The 12456-nt window shown below is 39.3% G+C and overlaps 1 protein-coding gene across 14 annotated transcripts in view; it reads right to left on the reverse strand.

Annotated features, from left to right (window-relative positions):
* The window catches only part of LOC124871059 (dedicator of cytokinesis protein 9-like), a 125740-nt gene that overhangs the window by 71749 nt on the left and 41535 nt on the right, over nucleotides 1-12456 (reverse strand). For 4 of the 14 annotated variants that reach the window (XM_047370008.1, XM_047370004.1, XM_047370014.1 and 1 more), the window contains exon 1: nucleotides 9523-9976. The exons of 4 other annotated variants lie outside the window; for them this stretch is intronic. In XM_047370008.1, coding sequence (XP_047225964.1) covers nucleotides 9523-9693 — 171 coding nt within the window. In that variant the 5' untranslated portion in view covers nucleotides 9694-9976. Of the gene's footprint in view, nucleotides 1-9522; nucleotides 9985-12456 lie in introns of those variants that run through there. 6 more of the 14 variants (XM_047370011.1, XM_047370010.1, XM_047370012.1 and 3 more) reach the window with 4 other exon arrangements.

Genomic DNA, 12456 nt, shown 5'->3' on the forward strand with positions numbered 1-12456 from the left:
GCCATATGTAACTCAACTCATTCACCAGAGGGTCTAATCCATTAGGAGGTTCCTCTTGGGTTTTCCTGCAATATGGAATATTTCTTGGCTTTGGTTTCATCATAACTGGTTTATTTTATGACAAAAACTGGGAGGAGATACAAAGAAATTAAACTTATCAGGCCACATCATCTGCAATGACTGAATGATTCTGTAATACATCTACACCATTATATTTTCATGACAGAGTTGACACATTACCATGTAACTGATGGTATGTTTAAAGCTTACGTAGAATCAGCTAGTTTTTAAATCCTAGTCTTTACCTCCTTCATCTCTGTGTGTGAGATAAATAAACAAAATGCTAAAACGTGTGTATTTGGCTAGATATTATCCACATAGATTAAACTGTGGGATGGGGGTATGACTGGCCTTCTGGGTTGCATAACAAGACCTTAGAGCCAAAGCAAAACAGGGCGTAACCTGGAATGTAACAAAATACACCATCCCACTGTATGCTGCTCCATGAACCACCATCGTGCAGCCTGTTTACAAGTCCATCTTCCAGACTACTGAATTGTGAATGAAGAGTAGCCTTTAACTCATGATACCACATTTACCACATTTATACTCACTGCTAATGTGACTTTTTGTAGGTAGAGGTGAAGTGGTTTTGAAATTAATTTGCTTTTCATTTTATGAAATTATCTATTGCATTTTTTGTTTAATTTGTGTGATACAAGGCATGACGCCAGTTACTGCCATCAAAGTATACCAAGATTTGTAAAACTTACAGGTTTAAAACCACTAAAAGTCTCGATTACAGACTTTTACAGATTACAGATGACAGACTCCTGTCATCTGCAGAAATACTCGGATGATTCTGCAGTCAGAAGCTGAGTACAGGAAGGTGGTTGACCGCTTTGTGGCATGGTGTGGAAATAATCATCTAATTTTGAACGTGACTAAAACAAAGGAGATGATTGTAGATTTTAAGAGAAACAGGAATAGGTCAAAAACTATTTCTATCAAGGGAGAAGAAGTGGAGGTGGTGGAGGAGTATAAATACCCCGGTGTTCATCTGGACAACAGACTAGAGTGGAGATGCAACTGTGAAGCCATCTACAAGAAGGGACAGAGCAGACTGTACTTCTTGAGGAAGCTTAGGTCCTTTGGTGTTTGCAGCAAGATGCTGCATATCTTCTATAAGTCTGTTGTGGAAAGTGTGATCTCTTCTACCATCATCTGCTGGGGAAGCAGCATCAGAACCAGGGACTTAAAAAAGCTCAACAAGCTGATAAAAAAGGCTGGCTCTGTTCTGGGGACTCCTTTGAAACCTCTGGAGATCATTGTGGAAAGAAGGATTCTTCATAAAATGAAGAACATTATGGAGAACTCTGAGCATCCTCTTCATGAGACTGTCCTACAACAACAGAGTGTCTTCAGTCAGAGGCTTCTTCAGATCTGCTGTAAGACGGAGCGCTACAGGAGATCCTTCCTGCCCACAACCATCAGCATCTACAACGGCTCTTTAAAGAAACCCTCATAATGAGCTACAACAACATTTAATTTCCCTTTGGGATTAATAAAGTATTTTTGAATTGAATTTGAATTTGATTAAACCACAGTTACAGGTAAACTCGTTGTAAGAAGCTGTCAGAGAAAGTGGCGGAGTGACAAGAGTTTTATGAAGCATAGAGTAACACAGTGCTGCCCCTTCCACTCGTTGCTGCATACTCCAAATCAGCTGGCTGAAAAAAGACAAACGATTTCACCCTGCTTACAAAAAAGGTAAATTAGGCTCTTTACAATAATTTTCACATGGAAAAATCAAGGAGAGTTATAGCATGGAAACCAAAGGTGATCCACCTGCCACTCTGCTTTAAAACTACAACTGACAGGCTACCAGCAGCGTTTCTGTTAAGCAACTGACCGCAAACGTGCTACCACAGCAGATAGCCTGTCACAATAACACAGCTAATAGCTTGTTACACACACAGTGTTACACTTTAAAGAGCAGAACTGCACAAAGGTATGATATTCATCACAATAAGCACTTATAACATCTACTAAGTTTAGGAGGTGTTTATTCTATATTTTTGCTTAAGTCCGTCAAACAAATTACTAAATGTTACAGACAACACTATTAGAACTGCTATATGCAATATAACTGACAAACATGCAACTGAAACATGCATAAAAGTGCAACCTCTTTGCAACCCATTATTCTCTGTGAGTTTTAGCATCTTAGTCACAAACATTTATAAAAAGTATGAGCATCAACAAGCATTAAAAATCCTTGTTACTGGGCAAAAATAATGCATTCACACTGTAAATGCATGGCACATGAAACACAATTGCCCAATAATTACATTCAAATTCAGTTAAAAAATACTTCATTTATCTCAAAGGGAAATTAAATGTTGTTGTAGCTCACATTATGCAGGTTTTTTTCAAAGAGCCGATGTAGATGCTGATGGCTGTGGACAGGACGGATATCCTGTAGTGGTGTGTCTTACAGCAGATCTGAAGAAGCCTCTGACTGAAGACACTCTGTTGTTGTAGGACAGTCTCATAAAGAGGATGCTCAGGGTTCTCCATAATGTTCTTCATTTTATGAATCCTTCTTTGTACAATGATCTCCAGAGGTTCCAGAGTCCCCAGAACAGCTTGTTGAGCTTCTTTAAGTCCCTGGCTCTGTTGCTGTTACCCCGGCAGATAATGACAGCAGTGATCACACTCTCGACAACAGACTTATAGAAGATATGCAGCATCTTGCTGCAAACACCGAAGGTCCTAAGCTTTTTCAAGGAGTACAGGCTGCTCTGTCCCTTCTTGCTTCACAGTTGCATCTTTACTCCAATCTGTTGTTCAGGTGAAGGCTTCATGACAAAGGAAATCAAGTTGAATTGTGTTAAATGCACTGGGGAAATCAAAGAACATGATCCTCACGGTGCTGCTGGTTTTGTCCAGATGAGAGTGGGTTTGCTGAAGCAGATGCATGATGGCATCTCCAACACCAACTCCACAGCGATAAACAAACTGAAGGGGGTACTTATAGTTTATTGCTAGCTTACTCAGGTGGGCCAACAGGAGTCTCTCTAGGACCTTCATGATGTGAGATGTCAGGGCAACAGGTCTATAGTCATTAAGGACTGATGGGTGAGTTTTCTTTGGTACCGGAACAAGACAGGAGGTCTTCCACAACACTGGAACCTTCTTCTGGGCCAGGCTAAGGTTGAAGAGGTGCTGCAGAATCCCACACAGCTGCTCTGCACAGGCCTTCAGGACTCTAGGGCTGACGTGATCTGGACCTGCAGCCTTATTCCGTTTCAGTCTTTACAGTTGTCTCTTCACCTGAGTTCTTGAGACACACAGGTGGAAGGGGGAGGCAAAGGGAGCATCAGCATCTTCTGATTTGGTTGAAGGCAAACATGTAGAAGCAGAAGGGTCCATGGCTGAGGTGGAAGATAAAACATTTGAGGTGTGACAGAAAGCTGTGGGTCAAAGGAGGGTGGGGTGTGTGTTTGGCTGTGAGCAGGAGAGGAGGATGCTGAGCTTGTTTCTGAACTGAACCAATTGAAGAATGTGTTTAGTTCATTGGCTCTGTCCAGACATTGAGCGGTCCGATCTTTCTTCTGTCATATTGCTGGGTTTGTGAGAGGACCAAAGTGCAGAGAAGAGGCCAGGAGCACAAAGAATGAAGGTAAGTTGAATTTATTATTCCACACTCACAGAGGCAGGCAGGGAAACCAGGAGTATCCAGAACTAGAGCCAGACCCGAACTGAGAGTAACCATGCATAACCAGGTGCTACACAAGGTATCAACGTGAATGATATCACACACTCAAACACAAGGATCCAGCCGGGAACTAAGGTCACTAAGGAACTTAAATACAAACAAAGAAAGCAGTGACAACCAATGAACGACAAGACCAGGTAATCAAGGAAAACACAGAACAGGTGTGGGTGACACTACTGGGAGACAGAGGGAGTGAAATCAATTAACAAGACAAGACACAGAACTAAGGGTAAACAGAGATCCAGACCAGGTATAAAAAACAAAAACACAAACCCAAAAACTCAGTCACTGGCTGGGTTTGACACCTTCTGGTTAAAGCCTGTAATTGTTTTCGTCCCTGACCACACATTTCTGACATTGTTTTGCTGGAGTTTGCTCTCCAGCTTCTTCTTTTACACCCCTTTTCTGTCTCTTAGCTTGACTTTAAGTTGCTTCTATATACTCCTCAATAATACCCCGTCTCCTTCTCTGACGGCTCTTTCTTGTAATGCAAATGGTGATGCATCATAATAAATGTCCGGTGATGCATAACAAATGTCCAGTAATGCATCATAACAAATGTCCAAAAGTAAAAAAGTCCTTCCAGCTGTACAGCATCCAATACCGGAGAGGACGATTGTCTAAAAAAACTAATTTCTTTCCCCCACAAGAGGAATTGGGTCTTTAAAGTGATTGAATCAGATTGAAAAGCAACAGAGCTACTCCACCTTGAGCGGGGCAATGTCAGGAAAAGAAATAAGAAAAAAAAAAAAAGATCAAGATCAAATAATGCATGCTGAAGAGTCTAATTCATAGCAAGGCGATAGTGGAGCATTCATTTCATATAGCATTATATTTTACTAAGTCATTAAAACAAAAGGCAGATACAAAATTGCACGTAAAGGTATTAGAAAAACCAATCAGTTATGAAGCCTATATGCGATAATATGAGCACTGAATGTTCCTAACACTCTCTCAGATCTATTTGGAAAATCTATACTTGCCCAGATGTTTTTTAAAAAGACGAGGTGGAGAGCTCAGTCAGAAAATGAGCAACATAACACACATTCAAACACATTCGGACACGACTGTGTTGCACACTATTTTTAAATGAACCATTTAAGATAATCTATCTAAAAATTTGATTTAGGATGGTTCTTTAAAGTAAAGCTCTACCCAGACAATGATCTTGTAAACACTTGTTAGGTGTCCTCGTGAGCATTTCTTGTGAGCAGTGTTGATCTGTAAAATTCCCCACATTCAGAGATATCAAGGAGTAAAACATCTCTGGAGGCTACATGTTTACAAAGAGATATGGACTCCTACTGTACTGCAATGTAAACAGGAAACTGTAGTGAAGGGCAAAATCTGTATCTGTAATCTGTGAATGTTTTCTGCTTTATGTCATGCAAGCAGTCTTATCACCTCACCAAGAATCATGTAAAATTGTTCTCATTTGGCACCTTATGTTGGTAACTACATTAGATTAGATTAGAGGCAGTACTTCAGTTAATTAATTTTAAAGAAGCTTTGCTTAACATCAGAAGGAATTAAAAAGACACATTATGGTTTATTTTTAGAAATTCCCTGCAGCTTTTGGAGTAATACACATTATTTGTATACTTTTTCCAAAGTTTAGGGCCATTAAGACAGAACAATCAAAATGTTAGGCTGTGAAATAATTAATAAAAGTTTAACATCAGAAACAGAAACAAATGAAAAAATATGGACTCTATGTACTTCTAGCAAATTGTGTATTTTTTATTTATTTTTGTAAATGGATAGTTATGATCTAAAATCAATAAATTGGACTTATTAATTTTATTTTCCAGACCCAAATTATGTTAGCTACATATTAGGAGTAGGCTATGAAAACAACAACTACATAAACATAAACACAGTGAATTTAAAGTGATGTAGAACTCTAAAACTGTACAGTTTTAGCAGCATGCAGTGGTGCCAATATGCATCTTGCAACACACCTAATACGCATCAGTCATCAGTCATTAATTTTCTATAACACTTTTTCCATAGTAGGTCGCGGGGAAGCTGGTGCCTATCTCCAGCAGTCTATGGGCAGGAGGTGGGCTACACCCTGGACAGGTTGCCAATCCATCGCAGGGCAACACAGACACACACAGGACAAACAACCATGAACACACTCATTCACACCTAAGGGCAATGTAGAGAGAGCAATTAACCTAACAGTCATGTTTTTGGACTGTGGGAGGAAGCCAGAGTACCTGGAGAGAATCCATGCCTTCTTGCTCCAAGTCAACAGTGCTACCAACTGCGCCACCATGCAGCCACACCTACACCTAATAACATCCAGGGAAAATATTGCCAAAATGAATGAGTTCACTCTCCTGCTGGAGAAACACACCTTCCACTCTGCAGACCTGCTTCAAAACTGTTAAACAGTCTGGAGGCTCTAATCTGCCTGGTCTTGATTCATGCATCTGCTGTAGAGAGATAAAGTCACAATACAGCTGTTTACTTTACCCTTATATATTATATTGGAGCAGCAGTTTAAAAAAGCTTAAAAAGTGTTGAGAATTAACAAGCATTCTTAATCTGAGGCTGTCAAGATAAAAACAAGAACTAACAACTACCAAATTTATGATGCTATACTCAGAGAATGATTCCTTTTGGAAACCCTCCCAAACAAACCATACTTGTTTTGTATTTTTCTAACTCTTCTGTCACAAACTTTAAAATGTAACATGCTAACTGAGGTCTGTAGAGTCTCAGATAAATCTCTTAAGTTTTTTGCAACAATTCTGAGCATTGCACATTCACCCTGATCTAATGGTCAATTTGGTGGGATGTTCACATCTGTTTTAAATGTTTTGCACTTGTCAATAATCATTTTCTCTATAAAATGAATGACTTTGAATTGCTTGGAAAAGGCAGTTTAACCCTTCCTAGACTTGTGGGCAGCAATAATGGCTTCTTTAAGGTCAATGCTGAGATCTCTCGACGTTTGCAGTATGTCAAGGGTTGTCAACACACACCTGTATGCTCCAGAAATGCAAATTCCTGCTTTTACAGATGTGTACAAACTAATCAAGGGCTTTCATCTGGAGCACCTACCAGCTACTGTCCCCATTAAACCTTAGAAGCAGCAATCCTGTACTTTTTTCCCATTTTTTTCCATTGACCTTGTTGCCAGTCATTAAATCTTCTTTGTCCCCTTTGTGTGCAATGAATCTAAAATATATGAATGTTAAATTTTCTTCATGTCATTATGGAAAATAATGAACTTTATCACAATATGCTAATATTTTGAGAAGGACCTGTATACATATAATCATGGGCCAATACCAAGGCACACCATGGTTTTAAGTTATAATTTCAAAATTGCTAAACTTTCATGTTGTTCAAAGTCATTTCAAAGAGATCCCAGAGAGTGTGCCAGAATATACCCTCTAGCTGCATAAAGCTGAACCCTGCTGCTGCCGTTCAGTCAACTGAAAACATTCCCTCAACTTAAAAGAAAGACAATTGCGGCTGTTTGGAAATATTTGCAGTCGCAAATAACACAGCCATGGTGCAAAAAAAAAAAGAGTGCCAGACATTACTAAGATTTAAAACTATGTATCTATTTTTAACAACATTTTTTTTTTTCTGACTGGAAGCAATGTTACCATCTTGCAGTAGTCCAGCCAAGTCACAACTTGAATTTGATAAAAAATCTGTGGATGAAGCTAAAAATTAGGGTGATGACAAGGAGACCTCTCAACCATAAAGACTTACAGCTCATCACCAGAGATACATTATCAAAATACCAGGGGAAACATAGAAAAAGCTGGTCAGCAATTATCAGCACGGATTGATTTTTGAGAAGGGCATAAATAATTTCCTCATATGCCATTTTTTTGATCAGATTTAAAAATAAAAATACATTTTTTCACACTTGATACTCCTTTTCCATTGTGTTAGCTTAGACAGTTACCTGTCTGATTTCCTATCAGAAACAAACGTTTAGATTACATGAAAATAATTTAAAATCCAAATCTGCCAGGGGTAAAAATATTTTTGGTCTTAACTGTACACTTTCTTTAAAACATACAGCTTGTAAGGTACACATTGTAAATGTTTGTTTCAGTACCCAAGATACCTGGCATTTTAACTCCCGTTTATTATACTGTGAGAGGCATATGCTGGCCAGTGCCAAGCTACCATTCCTAACAACAGCCAACTATTTTAGACAAAACTAAAACATAGTCAATAGTCAAACACATGCATTCTTATTTTACACAGAAACCTCAAAAACTATAACAAGCAAACGAAGAAACGGGGGAATATAAAGAACGAATGAGAGACATGAAGAATTTTAATATTTTCCATTAACATAATCTATGATTTACCTGAGTTTTTTTAAATAAATCTTTTTCAATGCAATTTTTCCATATATTTTTATTAAATCTACACTCTGGCAAAAAGTGTCCCTCCTAACAAAATCTTTCATTTGGCTATCGATACGAAAGACTGTAAATGCTGATGAAGGATTAACTCCTGCTGTCTGGATGATAAGACCATCCCAGGGCGAAAAGAAGTCATCGTGCCCTTGACCTAGTTCCCTGCCATCAGCCAGGCCACTGTCATTCAGTACTCTACATCAAATCTGATGAGTCCAGGACAAGAACAAGACATTAGACACGCACGCAAACATGCACAGCAGTTAAGTCAACACAAACAAGAAGGGAAAGACAAGCTGGTACGGAGCAGCAGAAGCTCTGCCAAGCTTGCCGGTTTCCAGATGAAGAGCGGTGATTGATTCCAGCAGACACAGAGCTTACTCCCCCCCCCCCCCCCCCCGTTAACCTCCTCACTTCTATCCTCAAGAGGCTTTAACCCATGCAGCGCTTAACAAGCAATGCTCAACCATCTTACTGCCCTACTTTTTATGCACTTCACTCTAGTGAATGCTTACTCACATGGAAACAATACTGCAAATGTTGCAGCCATAACTCTGCAAAATGTGAAAGGTGATAGTGTAAGTGCTTGGAAATATGCAATTTTAGTATTTTCAGCTTTCTCTCTGTGTAGAGAAAAATAAAAAATATTGCACTCAGTAAAGCTGCAAATTTTATACTCCTGAATCATTTTGCACACTCGCATCCAGCTTTTCACCTGTCAAATGCCTAAGTAAAAAAAAAAAAAAGAAATGCTGTGTCCCTTATGACTTTAAACATATAAAGTATTTATGAGACCTTAACCTCTTTCCTCAAAAATCTGCTGTATCAAGTAAATACGATGCTAAATATATTTTATGATTTCTCCCCCAGAAAATGCAAAATGCTGTTTAAGTTTGCCATGTGTTTAAATAATGAAATCCGAAGACGCAAATAATTTGATGGTATTTTTATTAAAAGTACAATAGCTTTACACGTTTCAATAAATGTGTAAACCTAAGCAGCACTGACATTTTGTGATTGTCATTTTAGATGAGCAACAGAGATTGCTGTTTAATTAGCCAAATCCAAAATGGAAAATATGAAGATTTTGCATAAGTTTCCCACAGAATGTAATCACTCTCATAATTTAATTCCACAGTTCTAACCATTGCACTAAAGATGTTTCTTTCTCAAATATAGAAATCATTTCCCAGCCAAAATCATTTATTTCAAAATATGATGTATACTATTTAAATTCAGGTCCTTTTCTTTGGGACTGAAACTAGAATTAAAAAATATGCAAGTAGAAATTGAGCTTGGGTTGTTAAGAAATAAATCTATTTTTAGAGAATAAAGACACACCTTAAGTATTCTAGGTGTTGGTATAATGCGCGACTCTCTCCGACTCAGAGCCCTCTCAGCATCAGATGGCCCGGCGGGCTCGGCAGCTTCCTTGCAGATGTAGCCGCTACAGTTTCTCTCCAAGACAGTTCGCAGCCCATCAAAAACAACGGCGCTGGTGGTGCACCCCATTCCTCCACATCTAAGCGGGCATCATTCAGGAGAGCCCACTCGTGAGCCAGTTTCCCTTTTCATCCCCTGCTGCACTGTGGTACATGATCCAGCTCGGACCCCCATGAATCCAGAGTTTTTCACCAGGGGATGCCAAAGCTGGTTTCCAGGCAGAGGACTCCAAAGAGAGAAAATTTATACACTCAAACAATAGAAAAGTCCATTTGGGCTGTAAGTGTGAGCTGCCCCAATGTGTGCATGTAGGAATACCTCAGTCAGCGAGTGAGTGAGGCAGAACAGAGAGTGAGGCATGAGGGGAGGATAAAGGATGCTGCGAGAGCTCTGCTGCTGCTTCCACTAATGCTGAGCTTCGACGCATTGTGTGCTTGTGTGCGTCTGTCTCACTCACTCAGTCACTTGCTTGCTCTCTGCTGAATTTCAAAACTGTTCCTCTTCTTTCTTATCTACATTTTAAAGTTGGACAAATTCATGCATTCCATATATACCCTATAAGATTACACCTATTTAAGCAGAGGAATGAGTAATTGGGAGAAATATGGGTTACATTGTATTACAATGGTTCATATCCAGAGGGAGCATCCGATCCACGGTCAGGCAAACAGTAATATGGCTGAATGCTTATTTAGTTCAAGCCGGGGGGAAAAAAGCAGGGCAACAGGAGAAAAAATGTATGAATCATAATGAATAGCAGACATGTAAATGCCACATTCTGAAGATGTTTTAAAATAATAATATTATATAAATATATAATGCTACCTCAAACAAAACAAATGGGCAAAGAGAGGTGCTCTGAAAAGCCTAGTTCTGGTAGTGATCCAGCTCAAGCTTTACAGAAATCTCTGTTTCCATAACAAAACCAGGACATGGGAGGATTTAAAGCTTTCAGGCCAAGACATCAAACAGGGAGTGTTTTTTTTCTTCTGCAAAGCGCTAGCTGCACTTGATCACAAGCCGCCTGTTCTGCCAAGCACACAGATACAGGGAGTGGAACAACAAAACTGAATCATGCACAAGTTTCGGAAAACACCAAGATATGATTAACTTGCAAGAACGAACTTTGAGTGAAATATCTGTGGACTGTTAATGGAGAATACAGAAAATATAAGCAGGGAAGCAGAAGGATGCCTTTCAAAAGCTTAGAAATCACAGGTTTCCTTCACAGTTAGGGTTTATGAAGGTCACTGCTTTGGTTTGACTAAATATATTCCACATATATTAGGAATTGTACTAATCCAACATTGGTATTGGACCCGATGCTGACACAGATGATCCATACTGTGTGGTACTTTGCGTACTGGCATACCTTGCTAAAGAAGCCCAATGCTAGTGAAGTCTGCTGCTCAGCATAACTTTTTTGTTTATAAGGGAGACATTACAATAAATCTGTTATGTGGTTTATACAAACATTTTGGCCAGAAAAACTTGTGTTGCTCTGAGACGTTTGCAGTGACACTCTACAGAGGAGTCACAGGGGGCTTTAGCAGTAACAGGAAGGGTAACAAGATTACAGAAAGTTTCGTTTTTCTGTGTGTTGAACTACCTGCCTCTCCTTGCCATGGGATATAGGATTTGAAAATGTTGGCAGCTTGTTGAAAGACTTTGAAACAAATTTGGAATACAAAAAAGACTGCTAGCTTTGCTAACCATGCTAAAAATGCTAGTCAGTAAAAAAATTTGTTAAAATGCTCCTGACTTCTTTTGATGAAAATAGGTTACTCCTATACCTATTTTCTCGGCTGCTAACCACTCACTTGACACTTGGCGGTTCGCAGCCAACTGTGAAGCGACTGCGATGAAGATCTGCTCCTCCAAGTCAGAGGCCATGGTTCTCGACCGGGAAAGGGTGGCTTGCCCTCTTCAGGTTGGAGGGGAGTTCCTGCCTCAAGTGGAGGAATTCAAGTATGTTGGGGTCTTGTCCACGAGTGACAGGAGAATGGAAAGGAGATCAACAGACAGATCGGTGCAGCTGCCGCAGTAATGAGGACGCTGTGCCGTTCTATTCTGGTGAAGAGAGAGGTGAGCCGAAAAGCGAAGCTCTCGATTTATCGGTCACTCTACGTTCCTACCCTCAGTTGCACTTTCAGTTTCAAGCATCCGGCATGCCGAGGTAAGTGAATCTTCATCAATTCAGACAGACCATCTTCATTGTGTTGCATGGGATTAAATAATATTTCTATCAGGCCATTGCTGTGATGTAGTTGGATAAAAGCAGTAAAAGTGGCACATGTGAGGTAAACATACCATGAGAGACCTGAGGTGCTTATGCTATGGAAAGTCTGCCCAAATAAAATTCTCGATAGCACAGTTTAGCTGATAATCAAACTCTTTACATTTGTCTATGTAGGAGATACTTGTGATTTTGCCCCTTCTCCTTATCACATCTTTGCAGTTTGGGTCATTTCGTACCAAGTTTTCTGAAAACAAAATGTTGTTGTCACCAACTAGTAGTAAGCTGATATCCACCAGTGGGACGTTTCATACCCAACATTATTTATTGAAAGTAATTTTTTTTATCTACTTAAAGTCTACTGTATGAAGTTGTAGTTATATCAATCCAATAAACAGTATTTAAAAATATGACACTCAAAGCTAGTTTGGGTTGATCAGGCATCATAGTTGGATTTATAAGAGCTAGTTTGCCAAAATGGGTTCAGCTAATAACTAAAATAAATTGCACATGAGATTTGACCATTTCTATGACCATTTATGTCCAAAATTTACTACCTGATTCACTAACACAAATAAAACCATTTTCCATTGTGA

Source organism: Girardinichthys multiradiatus, chromosome 7 (assembly GCF_021462225.1).
Source record: "Girardinichthys multiradiatus isolate DD_20200921_A chromosome 7, DD_fGirMul_XY1, whole genome shotgun sequence".
In the NCBI taxonomy this organism is placed as follows: Eukaryota; Metazoa; Chordata; class Actinopteri; order Cyprinodontiformes; family Goodeidae; genus Girardinichthys; species Girardinichthys multiradiatus.